Raw genomic sequence first — 21,098 nt, 5'->3', positions numbered from 1 at the left:
AAAATAACTACTTTCATTAATCAACAAATTTGTTTTCTTTTAAATGTAGTAGTCTTATGGAGTAAATGAAAGTCCCTTCATTATATTATTTGGTATCATCTTCTATGAACAAGTAAGATAAATGAGTACATACAAATATTTAAATAAACCTACCCTAAAAGAATTCCCCAAAGCCATGGATATCCAAACAGAATATGTGAAGCTACTGCAACTGTTAAGGATTCTCCAATGCATGGCAAAAAGGCCAATCTCATTACAACTAAGCTTAGCCTAAGTAGTGCTTCAGCATCTAGTCCAAGACCTGCTCTGATTAATATTACACACAGCGCCATCTCCCTAAAACAAGATAATTTTTTTGTTCGAAAATAATAAATTAAATTTACGATTAAGCATATGGTGCATGAATAATGCTAAAATGGAGTATATGTTAGTCATTATACAAATTTGAGATCATGGTAAGTAATTCAACGAATTTTTATTGATAATCTTTTTTTAATTATGAACAGCTTATAAATAATAATGTTATTGAAAAATTTCTTATGAAATGTTATGTGATATGCATGAATGTTCACACGCTTTACTATGCATTATTCATTATGTGCAAGATAAACCTACCTCTACCTTTTTTTAAATAAGGTTTTAAAAACTCCCAGTTTTATTTTAACTTATTTTGCAGTTATAAATTTAATTGACTCGATTTATTTTGGTTTTTAATATGAAGAGTATGCTATAGGGGTGCTGGGTACAAAAATATCAATTTCTACAGGAAAAGACTGTCGTTGCTCAGTATAGTTGAAATATACAATTCACAACTGATGAAAACCATTTTATTTTTGTTCCTTTATATATTTCTCAATAAAATCTCTCTTCCACATTAATTTGCCTTACAGTTTTAGATTAAAACTGTACTGCTTGGAGGAGTAAGAAGGCTATGACAGGAACTTCACCCACTTGTTTGAGCATCTCCACTCCCAAACACAAAAATAAGTTCTTCCTTGGACAGTCTTACACGTGTTAACAAAACAAAACCCAAATTTGTTTAAGTATCATCAGTGAAATGACATCAAGTTTACATGCATATCTAATTTTAGCTTTTATCAATTTCTTTTTTAAATGTTTGTGACAATTTTCTTTTATTTATACTCATTTATAAAAGAAGTTATATTAAATAAACAGAAAAAGCTTATTGACAAATATTATTTCAATATTAATTTTATAATTTCCAGTGTTACAAAGAAAGGCTGAGTTCTAGTAAATAATTTGTCAAACACTTTGTCTACAATAATAAACTACAGAAAAACTTGCTAAGCATTTTCACAATCTGAAATTTATGGCTTTTTGAACTCCTGTTCTTTCATGATTTATATTTTTTTCAGTTTAAGGAAGTATTATCCAGGAAATTAGAGAATGTGAAGAAGGAGTATGATTCCAACAGAAAAACCACATTTAATAAATCAATTTTTGAATATCACCAGAACTAAGCAATGTTGAATATAGTTTTATTGCATCCCATTGCCATTTATTAATGGATAATGACCATAGGAGTCACTGCTGCTAAAAATTAAACACTTTTTTAATATATCAACATCAATGCTATGACAATTTAATACATTCTGACTACAAAGACGGTTTTTCCGTAGTTAGATTAAAAAAGAATTGTTACACCTTATTTGTTTTACATTTACGTACACATTCCTCGTTTGCTCATAAAAAAATATCTTATGGTTAAAGAATTCTTTTAAAACTGGTTTTAGGTACATTTCATAAGAAAGCTACCTATTGTAATGGGTACCATGATTCGACTTCCGAAAAATTTCAACATATCTTCACATTTCACATCCCCCAGACCCCAAAACCAGCATCAGCTCAAAAGTTATATATATATTTCACTTTCTTGTGGACACTACAACTGCTGTAATTTTGCACCAATCACTTTCAAATTGATCCTTAAAAATAACTTGTCCCAAAATCTTAGATGAGTTTGTTATCAGCCAAAATCAGACCATGAAATAGGGTGGATTTTCCAAAAAAACAAAATATCGCTATAACTTTCTTAGCAAGTAAAATATTGAATTTGTTTATAGTTCCAACTATTCTATGGAAAAGGGCCAAAAACTTAAGTAAGTAAAGTTTTTTGATATCACCAACCATTGGTCCAGGGGTAGAAAAATGGGATTTTGAAGAGAAAAAAATCAGGTTTCGAAGACAAAAAAAAAATCATACCTTATCGAATCAGTTTAAAGTGGTCATTACTCCTCTAAACATTACCTAAAACTTTTGTCTGAAACAATTTTTGATGTAACCAACCCTTACAGCAAGGGATGATAAAAATGTTGCTAATATTGTAAGATGTGGCTTGTCATATGCTAAATATGTGAAACTTTTTTTCACATGCAGCCATTGTCATGAGTAAATTTGAAGTTTTTCTTAACTTTAAGGTGGAAATCTTTTTTATCCCCTACTTAGCACCGGTGAAATCTATCTCTACCTTCCGGCATGCCGAAAGGGATTTTTGGATGTACTGAAGTGAATGGAGTTCTAAACTCTGTTTTGTTTGATAGGTACTTCTTTAGAAATTTATCGTTACAATGAAATTTTTACAACCGTTACTTACAATGATCATTTCTGTACTCCGATTGTCTTTTATTCTATTTATATTAATAAAATAATAACTAATTTTTATTAGTAATTTTTTTGTTAGGTTGTGCCTCCATGGCTGATTACCACTGAGACAATAGTATTTTAAGCAGTGAGTTCCCAGAACCTGTCAGAAAACTTTTGAGACACTAACATCTAACAAATTGTAATATTTAATGATTTATTTTTTACAGTAATTGTGCATTTTATTATAACAATATCTCACTGTTAAATAAAAGTGCAAAACTGCATTAGAATCAACCTTTGAAAATTATGCCACAGAGACTGACACATGTTACCCACAAATAAGCAAATTTTACACATGACAAAAAATTTGTAAATTCAATTGAATTTTCCAATCATTTCAAAATAAATGGTTAACGAGCATACTAAGACAAGTATATAGCTCAGAAAGGATTCTCTAGATGTAAACCCAAAATATCAAGAAAGGAGATTTAAATTTTTTTTTTTTTAATTTATTATTTTTTGTCTAGTTGATAAACCAAATTTTTTAATATTATTTTTTCAATAATTGATGAAATCTTACCTAAGAACAATAACAATTTCTGTGTATACGCCAGATATGTTATAATATCCACTTGTTCTAAAAGCAATTCCAGTTATTAGCATTCCAAGTAATGGAGGAAGATGAATGAAGAGTACTAATTGTCCAACAATGTAAGATGTTAGAATTAAAAATAATATTTGGAAAAGTCGACCTTCAACTTTAACTTCTTCACCAAAAATGCAGTACAGAAGCAACCAAATTAATCCTAATTTTATCACTGCTCCTAAGATTTGGATTGCTAGATTATTTTCCCATCCACATTGATGTTTGCTTTTTCTTATAATCCAATTACCTCTGAAAAAAAATCATATTAAATATTATTATAATAATTTATGTTGCTCCTGAAATTTCATTGGATTTGTGTGTAAGTTATCTTACACACTGTTTGCTCAGCTTATATGAGATTTATTCTGCAAACGCTTTATAACACAAAAGTTTTGTATTTTAGGCAGTTGAAATTTGATGGAAAAATTTTGATTTGACTAACTGGCCAATTAATAAATAAACTTTCACAGAAATATTTAAATTTAAAAAAAAATTCTATTAAAAAGTCAAAATAATACTTTTGATAATTCTTTAAATTTTGACTTTTTGTAAATTAATCATTAGTAAGTTATTCTAATATATTTTTAATTTGATATCAACCTTAAAATTAAAAAAGAACTGCTAAGTATAACTGTTTTACTACAAAAAAGTGAAAATTTTATGAGAAAGAATAACCTCTTTACAAGAAGGTTAAAGTCAAAAATCGTGTCAATAAAAGTAAAAAAAGGATGGAGACTTGAAACTGTAACTTGATGTGACCAAGCCTCTGTGGAATGTAATGATAATATTTTTATTAATCTACATTTTCCATCTAATTTACATATATATTTAAACAAAAATATTTTGAAAATCATCAAAATTTCATTTTGTTAACACAGCTGTTATTGAGCAATAAAAATGATGACAAAAAAATTCAGATTGTCTACAAGGTAATTTTTTGTTAATAAAGTCTTCCATTCATGTCATCTGGGGAAAAATTTAAAACAGAATTAACTACCAAGGGAAGTTCCTCTGCAAAATGAAGGTTCAGTGAGATTTAAAGAGCAGGACTTGATCATAAATAAAAATAAGAAATTACAGATCAAGTTGAGAAACTCCTCCAACATTTTTTTTTAAAGCTGGTTAAAAAAAAAGTATTTATGTTTATCTAGGCTTCAATAAATTCTACTTTGACAATAATTAAACAATAAAATATCTTTTAATTTGTAATATGACAGTGTAGTATTGTAAAACAGATTAATTATCACTAAAAATTTTAAAAAGAAATTAAGTTACTGTGCCTTGACTTCAATTAGGATTAAATTATAAAGTATCTTTTACTTATTAACCTTTTGTAGACAGATGTTTTACACATAAATAAAATAAAAATATAATTTAATTTTTAATATTTGTATAACCCATGTTGATTATAATTTACTATTTAATTTTAGGTATTTCAAATTCTAGCCAGTAGAAGGTTTCATTTTTGGAATTGCAGATGTCTTGGCATTGACACAGATTTTCTTAGTATTTTTCTTTTAATCTTGATTTTCATTGTCAATTTTTTTAATCCAATTTTTTTTTTGAATGTAAATTAATTCTGTAAAAAAAGGCAAGGATTAAAAAACCTTTTAATTTTGGTGTCATTCACTCTGTAATACATACAGAGTGACACACGAAATGATCCAACATTTGTTTTGGCAATAATTGTTTAAGTTAAAAAATTTGTTTTATGTTGGCAGAAGCGACAGCAGTTAATGAATTTCTTCTCTTTCCAAGTGCACTGTCTGTGTATCGTTCCAAGACGGCTGAAAAAGAAAGAGTGATTGTTGTATGGCGCATAAAGACTGTTGTTGTTTTTTAATGAAATGAAAAGTGTGGTACTTACACAAAGATGGTTTCGTGCATATTTTCAAACTCAGTGGTCGCCCTCATTTAAAACAATACCTACTAGACTTTATGAAAAATTTAAAAGGGATGGTTCAGTATTTGAGTTTAAGCACAAATGGCCTGCCAATGTTGGTTCTCCACATAATATTGAAGCTGTCAGATGTTGATTTGCCCATGCTCATGGGCAAATCAACAAGGAAAACTGCAGCAAAACTTGGGATTTCTAGACTATATGTGCAGCAAATTTTAAAAACTGATTTGCTTTGTATCCGTACGAAATAACAGTGTTGCCTAAATTAACAGTTGACAACAAACATCAAAGAATTGCACTGAACGGGCTGTGAACCTGGACATATTGTTGAACAATGTTTGCTTTTCAGATGAGGCACATTTTCACCTAGACAGTGTTGTTAACAAATAAAATTTGAATTTTTGGGTTTCTAAAAATCCACATGTGCTTCATAAAAAGGTACATCATGCTCCAAGAATTATGGTATGGGCCGCTATCTCAAAATCATAGGGTATTGGGACATTCTTTTTTGAACAGACAGTCAACCGTGAACATTATCTGAACATGCTGCATAATAATTTCATTCCTTAGCTTCTTGCAAAAAGGTTTGAATTAGAAAACAAGTGATTCATGCAGGATGCAGCCAGACCCAAAATAGGTAATGTTTTAAACTTTCTGCATGAAACTTTTAGCACAAATATCATTTTAAATCGATTTCCTAATCATTTCGTGTGTACCTCCAAACAGCCCTGATTTAAATCAGTGTGATTATTTTGTTTGGGGATTTCTAAAGGAAAAGATTTTCCCTAAGTAATCTAAAACAGTGATGGAACTGCGAGTGCTGATCATTCAGGTGTGTAACAAGATAACTGAGGATATGTGTCATTAAGTTATTAACAACATAGGAGTCTGTGTTGAAGAAATTGCTAGACATGGTGGTCATATTGAACATGTGATAAGCAGAACATAATCTCCAGATATGTAGTAAACACATTGTATTTTACTTTGCTGTACTGCAATTCAAATAAATAATTTTCGACAAAACCAAATGTTAAATCATTTCATGCATCACCCTGTAAAAGCAGTTCCTGGCATAACCCTACTAAAAGAAGTTCATGATCATAATGTTGAAGTAACAGGAAACCACTGAATTTAAACATCACATCTGCTTAGTCAGTTGAGAAATATTTTACTAAAAAAAGTTTTAGCCACTAGAGGAATTGTATTTGTAAGTAAATTATATATGACTTCAAATCTTTTAAATGAAATAAAGGACACTGTGCACAACAAAGTTCAGTTAAACATTAGATGTGATAATCTTTTTTCAAACGAAAAATTCTCCATTATTGTGTGCAGGATTAGGTTGTCGGATTCTGTGAATTTTAAACTTTACAAACTTCTATGTAATTTAAAAATTTATTGGGATTTTCAGACTTATTTTGTAATAAAATATATTTACCAGTTCAAGATACTTTTTGGTATTTTGACAATCATTAATGATTTCATTTCTTATAGCAATACTGTGTATTACAAGATTTACCTCGTTTGGTTGGAAGTTAACATTTATTTTGTTAACTGGATGCCAATTAAGCAATTTAGCTTGCTTGGCTGTTTTGTTAAGCTGCCTTTTGAGATTAGTTTGTGTGCCACATGGAAAAAAAATATTTTCATTATGATTTACTAAGCACCAGTAGTACTATCAGCAGTACTAAGCACCCAGATCACTATAATCATATGACTGTAAATATACAACTTTTTTCTTGAGTGACAGACAATATTACATTTTTTCCCAATATGTTGAAGAAAAATTTTTTAAATTCGAAGAAATACACTCACTCATATGTGTACAGTTATGCATAACTTATTGACATGTACCCATAAAAATATGTAAGAATAATTCTAACCCTGAATTAGATTGTTGTCGGTCCATGTATTCCATTTGGTGATTATTGTGGGTGACATCAGCTCTGCTAACTTCACTTGTTCCTAGAAAAAGAATTGCATAGAATTAATATTGAAATAAAATTATATCTGTAATTTTAATTATGTATATAATAATAATATAGCTAATTAACATTAGCTATACAAATTGTTAGTTGAATGCATATATTTAACTGACAAAATGAGAAACCTGTAACTAAATGGCAATTGAAGTATATCTTGGATGACACATCTTGTAGGACTCTAATTACATTGAAAGTTTCCTAAATTTTCAAATGCATTTCTAATATATTTATCTTATGCAGCCAAATACATATTCAGCAATACTAATTATTAATTTTCAAAGGTATTTCTTGTTTCTTGCACCCATCATTATGTTCTTTTACACTTTTTTTACTTTAATTTTGTTCATATCAGCCCAAAAAGGCCATCAGCCCTCATTAGATGAGTAAATTTATCTGCATTCTCCCTCTGGAAAATACAGATGAACTGTTTTGCACTTTTACACTGCATTGTACTGTTTCTAGACTTTAACATTTACATTTCATTTGTGTATAGCCAGTCGAATACAGCACTATTTGCATCAAGATCTTCATTTCTGTTTGTTGGCATTTATCAATGAAGTAGGATACATATAAATTAAGCTCCCTTTATTAAAAACTATAACATTCAAATTTACAAAGAAAAATTTGATGATTCATATAATCAAAAGCCTTAGTAAAATTGTAAAATGTACCTAGTACTCTTTTGGGCAGATTCAAAGCTTATGCCTAAATTCAAAAACTAAAATGTTAGAAAAAAGCTTCTGTTCGAGTTTAAATTAGTAAATTACAGTTATTTATTTTAATATCATATGTTATATATTAAAATAAGATTTTTTTTTTTAAACATTGTGTATTGAAACCAGTTTTGTTTTTTTTTTACTAAATTTTTATTTTTAAAATATTGTTTTGCACAGATCTATTCCATCTTACTATTATTCATAACATTTTTTGGCGACTTCAACATGATATTAGTGACAATATCAGTGTTTCATACTATATCTTCCAATAATGAAATCAAGTATTTCCACTGGGTCTGCAATTTTTTTGCAATTTTGCAAGATTTGCAAACGAGATTGCAGATTTTTGCAATCAATTTTTGATTGGTATGTAATTTTGTATATTAATGATATTAGTGACAATACCGGTGTTTCATACGATATCTTCCAATAATAAAATCAAGTATTGTCAATGGGTCTGCAATTTTTTGATAACTTAGTTTTCCCTGGCAGCTATTAATAAAATTTATGATTTGTTACCTTATGAATACGGTAAAATTGCTTATACAAAAAAATTAAAAGTTTTTTTACAAAAACCTTCAATTAAACAATAAACACGGCTTACATGTCTATTACAATATTTTTTTTCAGTGTGACATTTCTGGAAATTTCATTGTCTAGTTGTAAACCCGGGTTTCTGGAACGTTAGGAATAGGCCTACATTGGAGTTCATCTATTTCATCATCATTACCTTCCCGTTCACTACAATTGTCCAAAATGGCATTCTCTTGATCACTTTCTTCTAAATTATAATTAGGATCTTCATCATTAAACTCATTTTCAATATCAGAATAAGTTAAAAAACTACCGTAACGGGTAGATGCCATGTCAACTCTTGAAACACATAACCTCACATGGAGACTGTAAATAAGCGTAAAACGAACTATTTTTCGATTCTATAAATATTGAATATCGATATTACGTGAGTTTATTACAAACAGATGTCAGTTCGTTTTTAAGTCTGTGTGCATAGCCGCGGACAGTTTAAATGTCAAGCAGGATTCAACACATTAGATCGTGGATACTGGTGTTCTTTGGTGTCTGGGTTTCAATTAACCACACACCTCAAGAATGGTCGACCTGAGACTGTACAGCACTACTCTTCATTTACATTCATACATATCATCCTCTGAAGTAATACCTTACGATGGTTCAGGAGGCTAAACAAAAAAAAAAAGAGCGATAGCGGTAAACTATAATGTCGAACTGTATTCGACAAAAGAGTGCAAAGTGTTAAACTGTATTAAATTTCTTGCTTATGTAAAATAATAGGTTCAGATTTTCAGCGTTAAAAGATTATGCCAAAGGCTTTCAAACACGAGTAAAACAATTAACCGAATTATGACGTAAACGAGGATACATTAAAAATAGAGTAACTTAAATTAAAAACGTTATTAATTCGTTTAACCTTGATGCAAACACAGGTTAAAGCACCCATTTAAAAAAAAAACTTGAAGAATGTTGGTTAACGCTGTTCAGTTCGACATACAAGCCATTATTACTGATGAAGGAGTCGAAGCAGAATAAAACAAAGCCACTACTTTCGAAGACAACTTATTACTCTGTTGAAGCTGAATTATCTTGGGTGAAAAGTATTCTTTCCACCCAAAATTTAATTCCATCTACTCATAATTAAGCCACTTCCCAGCCATCTAAGGCCATTTCTGATAATATCAAGCTTCCAGAAATACCCTTTCCTTTCTTTTCTGGTAAATACTAAGATTGTATAGACTTTTACAACGTTTTCGAAACCACGATAGATAAGTCTTAAAAAGTTTCAAAAATTCAATTACCTCCATTCGTGTTCAAGGATGAAGCGTTAAGAGCCATTAAAAAATTGAAATTGAATCTGAAAATTTTGACACCATTTTAAAAATTTCCAAAGTTTCCAAAATTTCCTCCAAAAACGTTTTAAAAATAATAAACTTATAATTAAAGTACATGTACAAGATCTATTAAATATGTATTAGGTAAATAAAAAAAAATCATCTGCCATTAAATTACGGAACTTATATAAATGCTAATTGCTTAGCAGCATTAAGAAATTGAGCAAAACCTGTTGATGAATAGGGGACTCTTTTAGTATTTTTATTAAATGTAAAATATTACACTTTGAAACAAGAGATCGTTGAGAAGGTTACCATGAAAAACTGAACACAAATATAAAAAATAAGACTGCCTCAAACCTGAGTACCACGGTTAAACAACCCATGCATATTCATTCAAAGTTTTAAGCGATTTTTAATAGAAACATTCAAAACAAAAGAAAATCATGAACAGCGTATTCAACAGCCTAAAAAAACATTTTTTTTTAAACAAAACAGAAACCCATTTCTATCTTTCTCTGCAGTAAAAAAAATCTTTTTGCCATACTGTTAATGCCATTAAACCACACTGTACTATATGTACCAATGGTACTATTTGATCAATCAGCTTGCAGTTGTAAACAAATTTTATCACTCACTGCTTCTCAGCGGCATTCAAAGGTCAGACAACTCAATTTATGTTAAACTGCTTAAAATCTGGCCGTAAAACAATATGGTGAAAAACCTCACATTCACGGAAACACTGTAATAAAAGACATCATTCAATACTTCGTATAAATTTCTTCACTCCTTTTCCTCCAGAGATAGCTACAAAAACAGCAGCTGTGTATCCAAAAATTCCATATTCCACGGTTATTGGTTGTTTAAACGGCAGTGAAGAAGTCAAGCTTTTTGCTGCTATTATATTAACCACCGATTTTATATGAATCGCGGCAAGGATGCTGTTTCCTTGCCGCGCTCTTCTTGAAAGCAGAAGTCAATCTAATTTCATAAGTCATTCCTTACTAAGGAAATAGTATCCTTAGTATCTGTAGGTATTCAACAGTCTAAGATCTTAACAAACATTTCAGGCATTGGCAGCGTAAACTTTGGTTTATACAACCATCCATGAATACTAGATCGTGGATACCGGTGTTCTTTGGTGGTTGGGTTTCAATTAACCACACATCTCAGGAATGGTCGAACTGAGAATGTACAAGACTACACTTCATTTACACTCTTACATATCATCCTCTGAAGAATTATCTAAAAGGTAGTTACCGGAGGCGAAACCATAGAATCCAAACTCAATGATTATTCCGAAAATTTAGATTTCCTTAGATTATACAAAATCACTAATGATCTACCATCGTCTGCAGTTACTTGTAAAATAAACAGATAAAATATTACAGATAATATTAACTTAACGGATGAGGAGTTTTTTAAATTGAGTTGTACTGATATTCTTCTAGGCGCTAATATTCCTTTCAACATTCTGCAAAATGGGTGTTCTACATTAAAGTAGGCAAAAATTTACCAGTATTACAAAATACACTTTCGATTGGGTCGTAAGTGGAAAAATCGCATTTAATAAGTATAATAACAAAATTCATACATTATTAATCAGTTTAGATAACAAATCTCAATCAAGCAGAAGAGCTCATGGTTTCATTTTGGCAATTAGGAGTAGGTCATATATCAAAATCAGGTGAACAAGAAGCCTGTAAAGATCACTACCTCACTAATGTTAAAAGGTAATCTGACCCAGAATTTGTGGTAAAACTATTATTTTCAAGTGATCCATTACTTCATTTAGGCCAATCAAAAGAAAAAGCCTTTAAACGATAGCTGTTCTTTGAACGGAACTTACAACCGATATTGAACTTAAATAAGAATACATTAATTTCTTAAACGAATATCTTGAAAACGATGAATTAGAACCAATTTCTAAGATAAAAATGAATATATTTATATCTGAATTATAATTCTGTTATATCCATCCAAGTAATTAGTTTTTGGCACAGAAAAACATTCCTGTAATTCCTCAACCACCTTTATCACCTGACTTGAAGGACACAATTTTGGAAAATTAGAAAATTTTTAAAAAAATGTATGCGACCACGTGAAGGACATTTCGATTTCTGAGTTCCAACACTGCTATGAAGAGGGGGAAAACCGTTTGAGCGTTACATCGCTACCAATGGGAACTATTTCGAAGGTTATAGAATCCATGTATAATTGGATTCTTCAAAAAAGGTTTTTGAATCAGTCTCATTACTTTATTTAGAGACCTCGTATATAAATATAATTATTATTATAATATATATTATTTTAAATTAAGATCAATTATTATTTATTAATTTATAATAATTTATTATATCTAAATAATTTTAATCTCTAAAAAAATATAGAACCCACTATAGGCTAAGACCAAGATAAATGACCAACATGAAATCCCATTCATATCTACCTTTCATCCCTGTTATACTTAACAAAAAATCCTAAAAAATATTACATGTCAATGTTTATTTTTGGAATAAATATATTATTTAAATGAATCAAAGTAATTTTTCAATATTGATAAAGAAATACAGGCAATAAATTTTACATTAATTTATTGTTTGGTTTTTTATTTCTTTAGTTCTTGTATTTACAATTTACAAGTCTGATTTCTTGTTTCTCTAGGTTTTAAAACCTTTCTTTTGAACAGTAAAAAGTGTTTTCTTAGAACAGTACAGAAATGTTTTCTAAAGTGTTGCTAATTAACTAATTCAACCTTTTTCGACTAGTCTTGTTTCTGTGTAAATATTTTGTTTATAACTACAGTGTATAATTCACTTAAAAGTAGTACTTAAAAACGGATCTCGGGGAGACTCCAAACACTTGTAATATAAAATAACAAATGTTATTTATGCATTTAAAAACAAGATATGGAAGAAAAATGGATGAAATTTTAGTAAAATTAGTTTGAAAACTATCAGCCTTTCGAAGATTAATGACGTACCAAAACAATAAAAATCTTAAGAAATTAAACCCTGATGTTTAAACGTTGGGTTCAACATTTAAAAGGTGATTTTTTTTTTAAATTAAGAATAATCAAACTTGTATAAATACTTTTCTCTTTAAAGAAAATTTTTAATTATAAAATTTTATTTATAAAAATTTAGTACAATAATTATGAAGATATTACAAATTTTATTAAAAAGTAAAATATTTTCAATACAAATAATCTCACAGCTTCGAATAAATGTCTTCAATTTCATTAGTTACTTTCATTAAAAAATAATTTATTAAGATCTTGAATGTTCGGCACGGTGGCCCTCCGCTATCATTATGGTTTATTTCTGTTAATTTTTTATTTATTACTTAAATAGCTTTTTCTTCATACATTATTAGTGTTAACTGGTTTCTTTCCGTTTAATAATTTTTTCCTTCGGGTTTTAATCTCTAAGCTTTTACGTTAGTTCTATATTGTTCTTCCATTTCTGTTTTACGCTTCACTTCTTTATTTCTGAATTATTGGTGGTTTTTTTTTGAGATGGGGGCTCTCCACACCAACTCACTTTATCCACATCACAACAGTAAACATGTTGTTCATCCACTTCTGTTTTACTCTTCACCTTTTGATTTATGAATTATTTAAATTTTTAGAGGTGGGGGCCCTCCTCCCCACCTCACTTTATCACCACCCCAGAATAACCATGTTATTCATCCATTTCTGTTTCCTCTTCACTTCTTGATTTAGAATTATTGAAAATTTTTAGAGGTGGGGGCCCTCCTCCCCACCTCACTTTATCACCACCCCAGAATAACCATGTTATTCATCCATTCCTATTTCCTCTTCACTTCTTGATTTAGAATTATTGAAAATTTTTAGAGGTGGGCGCCCTCCTCCCCACCTCACTTTATCATCACCCCAGAATAACCATGTTATTCATCCATTTCTGTTACCTCTTCACTTCTTGATTTAGAATTATTGAAAATTTTTAGAGGTGGGGGTCTTCCTTCCCACCACACTTTATCCCACTTCGCAATAACCATGTTGTTCACCCATTTCTGTGTTATTGTTCAATTCTTTATTCATGAATATTTGTCATAATGAGCAAGGTAAAATTATCATAGGAAAAATGACGCTGCAATAATTTTTTAATTTTTATAATTATACCATTTATAATTCAAAAAATCAATGTTCTCTTCACCAAACTTGTAGAGTACTTCGTAATTTTTATGGTGCAATTTTTATGGTGAAAAATTATCTTTGAGATAAAAACAAAATTTTCTTCAAACTTACCTTTTCATGTGTTTTATTTCAATTCAAAATTCCATCACTCTAAAACAAACACCCATTATAAATGTTGTAAATGTGTACTACTTGTCTTTTCCAGGTCTTCTTTATCACATCTTTGCTTTATTTGAAGCTTTTGCTTTCTTTGCTTAATTTTAAAATTAATTTTTTAATTTATGTAACTTGTATTTTTTTTAGTTTTTAACCGAACTTTTACACATGCACTTTTAAAAAAATTGAATAGAATTAAATTTTTAAATTACATGACATTGCTGTGTTACGAATTAAACACTGCTTTATTAATTATTGTTTTAATTTTTATTAATAAAAAATAAAAATACTTTATTTAGTTCGTATGTAATAAAAAAATTCTAATGTAATATTTTTTATAGAACCAGTGAAAGTAGTAAAAAAAGTTGCTGGCTCTTGTAAGGGACAAATACTGCATGACTCTCCTAGTGACAGACTTGCATGACAAAATATGATATCCCTAAAATTGGATATTAAGTGTTTTGCTAATATATGTGTGTTTTGCACTGCTTTTGACCTTATATCTCAGAATAGACCGAACCTATTTTCTATTCATGGATGATCAAAATGGAAATATCCACTTTGATCATCAATGAATCTATTTTGACTAGTTTCGGCGTGACGTCTCTACGTATCTCGCATAGCTCTAAAACGATTAGCCGTAGAATGTTGAAATTTTGGATTTAGGATTATTTTTAAAATTTAGTTGTGCACCTTCCCTTTTGATTCCGATCGTCTGGATCACAAGTGTCGAAAAAAAACAAAATCCAAAATATTTGGATTTTTGACTTTTTTTAACTGCAGTAATAAGCCCTCATTGAGAGCTTTTCAACAATCCATAAGTAGTTCTTATTTTCATTGGTTCCAGAATTATAGCCAAATAAAAGTTTAATTAATGAAATATTTTGATTTTACAAGGGGATCATAACGGGGCACATCTATTCGAATTTACTTTCATTTCCTTTTTTTAGTTATATTTTTTTAATTTAAATATATTGATTTATTAATAATTATTAACCTGTGATTGTAAAAACGTTTTTACAATAAATAATTTAATAATAAAAAACATGAAAAAATCAGAAGTTATTAGCGAAATAAAATTTTTTTGTTCTTTTAAAAATGTGTATATAATTTAATGGTCATACATTTTTTTTTAGTTTTAATTGTTATTCATTATGTACATTTCTGTTTTTATTTATTTGCATTTTTGTTTTTTTCTTGGCTAAAGCTGTAGGTTCAAAAATTGAATTAAAAATCATATTAATGCTAGTTTAATTAATAATTATTGCGGTGTTATTCATAATTGTAGGTTTATTGTAATTATATTACAAATTACTGTTATTGGGTAATTAAAGCACATTATTATTTAAAAAAACCGAATAATTTTATGTTTGTGTGTGTGTGTTTGTATGTGCGTAATACACTTATAATGTTAGTTATTACATTGTGTGCTTATTGTGTATTCATTAGTACATAACAAATGCTAAACATGCTATATATTTATTGTTTGCAGTTATTTTTACATCAAAATTTTCCATAATCTCTGGTTAATTGCAGTAGTTTTACAGTAATGTATACCTTGGCCATTCACAATAATTATAAATGGCCGTTGTACATTTTAGTTATCAATATTTTTCAGTAACTGTAATTATTTATGTCAGAAACCTTTATGATAAATCAGTGATTAATTTAAAAACATTCTTATTTTTAAATTAAATATAGTATATTGCATTTACAGGAAAAAACATCAAATATATTGCATTGGGCAGTTGTAAAGAAAGTACATCATGAAAAAGATTACATATACATACATTACAAATCTTCTTAGACTTTATGATCAAGCACACTTGTGTATACGAGTATTTTAGGAGGAAAATAAGATAAATGAAATGATAGATGAAAAAATACTGGACATGGATCCTTACAGGAAATCTTAAGACTTGCTGGCATAGAAGAATCAGCATATTTACCATTGCACCAATCTGCCAGATTGGTTTAAATGGTATACCAGTTTAAACTTGGTAATAGAGAAAAGTTAAACCTCACTTTTGAAAAATTTGTTCACTCATAACACCAATCTGCCAGATTGGTTTAAATGGAATACCAGTTTAAACTTGGTAATAGAGAAAAATTAAACCTCACTTTTGAAAAATTTGTTCACTCATAACACTAGTATATTAATTTTAAATTAAAATCTAAATAGCATTATAATTTTAAATGGTAAGTATTTTTTGATATGAATTTATAAAGAAAACAAACAGATTTTACCCATCAAAATATTATAAAAATTGTGCTTAAAAATCATTTTCAATTCTGTATATAACATATTGTTTAACACAATGAATTTTTTTTTAATAAATTGTAAATTATTTATTGCTATCAATAAATGGTATTGTTTATGTAAATGATCATGGCACATAACTATTTTTATATATTTAATTAATTTCAATGCTATTAATTTTGTTTATTTTAGACATGTAAGTAAATTATATATATAAATAAAATATTGTTTTAGATAGTAAAATAAATTCAGTTTTTCATTAGAGTAAAATTGATTTATAATAATAAAATAGTTGTAAAATGTTTATTATAATTTAGTAAAATACATACTATACCTTTATTAAAATTATGAAGTTCATGCTGGAATCCTGGATTATCACTCATGTTGACCATTAAGTGATCTGTTTTAATTACTTTTAACTCTGAACAATATATACAATGAACATTTATTAGAAAAATTAAGTCAACAAATACTATGCCTAATAGATGAAGTCACAAGATGGCTGATTAAAATTTATTTTTATCTCTGACCCTGAGCAAAAGAGAATTATTTAATTCCTAATAAATACATATATATATATATATATATATATACTGCTTCTATTTGTATCATTGTTGTCTGTAATATAATTTTTAATAGCAATGAAGCTTTTGAAAGTGTCATTAATATAATCTATAATACATTCTTTTTTATTTATTATTGCTTGTTAACTTATTTAGTTATCTTGGAAATGACTAATACTCATGCATTCAGAAGATTAGTATGGTTTACTTTTCTTTTTAGAGGTTCAGTGTGAATTTTAAAATATTTATTATTTTACACCTTGAAATAATTAACAAGATACTGAAAGAAAAATTTCAAAGAAAGTAATTTAAATATTTTCATATGAATTTATCTTTCAGAATTAGTGATAATTTTTTTACTGATTTTGTGTATACATATTTCTGAAGTAGAAAGACACACATACACACATACACACACACGCATATATATATATATATATAAATGAGTAAAATTACTCAAACTTTTTTATACTTAAAAAAAAGAAAAAAAAGTAACACTAAAGCTACCTGTTAAATTACTACTTCATTTAACAAATTATCATTTGGATTTTGACATTTGAAAGCAGACCTATTACTTAGCATAGGCCTCACTCCCAATATTCCATGCTTCTCTAAGACATTTCTATACCAATATATTCCTGCAGCCTCCATCAAATCATTCTTCCATTGTTTCTTCCATCTAATTTTTATTTTTACCACAAAAAGTAACTTTTTTGTTCACCTTACACCATCCAACCTTGCCAGGTAGGCAGCCCATTTCCATTTCAATCTCTTAATTACTCTAACTTCATCTGCCATTAGTTTGTTGGTTTATCTTTTCACAGTCTATTCTGTCTTTTATTTTCATACTAAGTATGCTTCTTTCCATTGATCGTTGGATGACCCTCATAATTTATTATGGATTTCTTCGGTAAAATCTAAGTTTATAAACTGTAGGTGAATCAAGGTATTACACAACAGTATAACAACTTACCTTTCTGTATACTGTTCACTTGATTGTTTTTCATAATGAATTTTAGGGTCAACACTTTTTCCAATCTGCTGCTATCCTTTTTTGGGTCTTCTCTCTTGTTCTATCCTCAAAGCTCGAAACATCCTAAAAATGATTAAAAACAGGTGATGTATTGTTAAACAACTGTTCAAATTGAATAAAACAAGTTAATAATTAATCATGGTTATGACTAGTTATTATCTAACTGATTTTAATTGTTCTAGTTCTAATTATGGTTTTTTTTTAGTAATTTTTACCAGTTATTTTGTAATGAATAAAAAAATGTGGTTTATCTGAAATTGATGTTTATATTTGAAAGCTGCCATTTTCTTTTTATAAATTGTAGAAGGTTGAAATTTTCACAGAACATTTTTAGAACCTTTGTCAAAAGGGCTGAATAGTTTCAATAGAATTGGTAGGGGAATGAGTGTCCCTCTTTATGGGACTCTTAGTATATACATATATATATATATATATATATATATATATATATACTAGCTGGTCAGGACGTGCTTCACTTGCCTGACCATCAGGAAGTTCTGCTCCTTGGATCCCCTATGTATTCTCATTACCCTCATGGTTCCCCCTGGACCTTTGACATATTCATTATCCTCATGGTTTTGAGAATATTAAATATTCTACAGATATTCATTAAAGAAAAAAAGTCAGCCATTTTACTTCAATATATTTCTTTTGCCATGATGACCAAAACTAATAATGTTTTTTCCTTTAATCAATATCTTTAATATTTTAATCCTAAAGAGTGTAGGGCCTCAATGGCTTAAAACCTTTCCTGGGCTAACATGAATGTATCCTGAAAATTTGAAAGCAATCAGTTGGTTGGTTCTTGTGGGATGCTGTTGCAAATAAACAGACAGTTTCACAAATTTTCACATTTATATGTAAAATTTAAAAAAATTTCGGTCGCAAAAGAAAAAGCACCTTCATCACTCTAAATTTTTTTATCAGTTACATTAATACTAATTTTCCATCATGTAGAAGAAAATTTACCAGTTTTTATAATACAAAATTTACTAAATGTTGAATACAAAGGCAAAAATTGCTTGCACAAATAACAAATATATTTCTATTATGTGATCAAAGGAACTACTTTATATTATTGTACTTTTTTAGCAACATATCTTAAGAGAAAAATGTTGTAAGGCTTTTTAAGACAAAAAAGTATGATTTTTAAGGCTTATATTGTTGTGGAATACTTCCTATTATACTTTCTAATGAAAGCCAGCATATGATTACATGTTTCAATATTTCTTTGTATTCCATGAACAGGAGTTTAAATGAAGAGGGGGGACTCCAGTAAAATGCATAAGAATTAACATGAATGCATAAGAATTAAGCGTGCCTGCTCTAGCTTTATTAAATATGCAACAATTAATTGTTGTTACATTTTGATCTTTATCTGCCTATTCTACTTCTGACTGCTTGATATTATTTCACCAGTTTTAAAATCTGATAATTTTTATGTAAAATCAGTCTTTGGATTTAAGTTATCAGTCTTTAATCAATGATAAATACCAACCACTTCTTTTCTTATTCTATCCCCCATCATAAATGCTAGATTGGTTCTAATCAATGACTTTACAAATGAAAGGTGACACTTCCATAAGGTGTGCTAATATGTGCTTAAAAATTTGAACCATGTAAAAAATAACTTCATTGACAACAAATTTATCACTTAGATTATGTTTTATTTTGGCTTTGTGCAAGAAAATTTGAAAAATGCTTTCTTACAAAATTATGAGATTTTATTCAAAATTTGTTAATTTTTCAGATTCAGGAGATGATGAGTGAGAGCTTTGAATTTTATGTATGTACATAACTAATATTTTTTGCTTAAAGGTTCGACAGACGTTTCTACTATCCTTTGGGTGTAATAATTTAGTAATATGAGAGGAATACAGTAGCAATACTAGTTATGTATCGTTATGGTCAAATGTAGTTGAAGGTTGTTATACAGCAAGATAACTTTGTTAACATGATCTATTTAAGGCTGGTCACCAACCCTTATTTTAATATATCATCTTTGAAACCATGTAAGTCTTCAAATTTGATGGTCATTTTGATTACTTTTTTACTTCCTTCCTATTGTAGAATACTAGTGATTTATACTGAAAATCACCATTATTCCAAAAAAAATTCTTTTATTAATTTTTTTATGGAATTATTATTACTTTTTTTTAATTTGTACATAAATTCACTGCATGAGCTTTTCTGAATTATTGTATTTCATTACTTAAATTCTTAATTTTCTGTTTTAAATAAGTTTTTTCTTTAAAAAAAAAAGAGTTGATAAAAAATATAACAGGCACATTAACTCTAGAATCATAGCAATAAACACCTATACATTATTCATGAGAGGTTTGACAAACTATTCCTAAAAAAAATATAAAAAATTTTAATTAATTCTTAAAAAGATTATGTTTAATTGTAACAATCTTGCAGTATACAGTATTTTACAAATTTTTTGCACTGTCACTGCCTCAGGCAACATACTATCTTGATGCTTCACGCAAATGTACTTTTCACAATATCAGTCTTACTACTTAATTTGGCTGGAAGAAAATCATATTTTTTCAACAAAAATAAAAAACAAATTTATGGTTCAAAGCTAATAAACTTACTTATATCTACAGAATATTGTTGTTATTACATTTTGCAATTTAGGTTTCAAAAGAGTAAATAGTTGAAATGGCTTAAATTTACATACCAATTATTTTTTTGTTTCAAGGATTAGTAATTCAAATTGTTTAAATTTTATTTTTATTTATTATTCCTAACATTTATATTGCAATCTGTTCAACTATTAAACAATAAGCAACTTCCTCCTGCATGGACCAATGAGATGAGGATGATATGTATGACATGTAAATTTGGAGGTGTAGTTTCTCTTGTAGACTCAGGTTGACCATTACTGAGGTGTGTGATTAATTTAATCCCAACTACCAAAGTACAACTGTATTCATTGTCTAGTATTCAAACCCGTATAAAAGTAACTATCCTTTACTAGGATTTAAACCTTCGACTTCGAAAATCAGTTGTTAAACAAGTGATTTCCGAGACGAGTTTATCATTGAACTAGTCCGTTGGGATGTTTAAACTTGGCGCTAAATTTATATTTGAATATCAGATGTTTGACTGGTAGATGTGAGATAATGCAGGCGTTGGATATATTTACGCACTACCCTTGGGAAAGTTTCGCTTGTTCACGGACCTGTTTCATCAGGCGTAGAAT

The 21,098-nt window shown here is 28.6% G+C and overlaps 1 protein-coding gene across 2 annotated transcripts in view; it reads right to left on the bottom strand.

The window, feature by feature from the left end:
• The window catches only part of LOC142320179 (sodium/hydrogen exchanger 9B2-like), a 35,450-nt gene extending 18,739 nt beyond the window's left edge, over positions 1–16,711 (bottom strand). Inside the window, exons 1-4 of one of the 2 annotated variants that reach the window (XM_075357864.1) lie at positions 16,626–16,711; positions 7,034–7,115; positions 3,185–3,499; positions 154–336 (exon numbers count right to left, since the gene is read on the bottom strand). In XM_075357864.1, coding sequence (XP_075213979.1) covers positions 154–336; positions 3,185–3,499; positions 7,034–7,115; positions 16,626–16,683 — 638 coding nt within the window. In that variant the 5' untranslated portion in view covers positions 16,684–16,711. Of the gene's footprint in view, positions 1–153; positions 337–3,184; positions 3,500–7,033; positions 7,116–8,581; positions 8,730–16,625 lie in introns of those variants that run through there. The other variant, XM_075357863.1, reaches the window with a different exon arrangement.
• Positions 16,712–21,098: the final 4,387 nt, after the last annotated feature.

The sequence above is a fragment of the Lycorma delicatula genome, chromosome 2 (assembly GCF_047948215.1).
Source record: "Lycorma delicatula isolate Av1 chromosome 2, ASM4794821v1, whole genome shotgun sequence".
Classification (NCBI taxonomy): domain Eukaryota; kingdom Metazoa; phylum Arthropoda; class Insecta; order Hemiptera; family Fulgoridae; genus Lycorma; species Lycorma delicatula.
The sequence above is the reverse complement of the archived record's forward strand: the minus strand, read 5'-3'. Positions and strand labels throughout refer to the sequence as shown.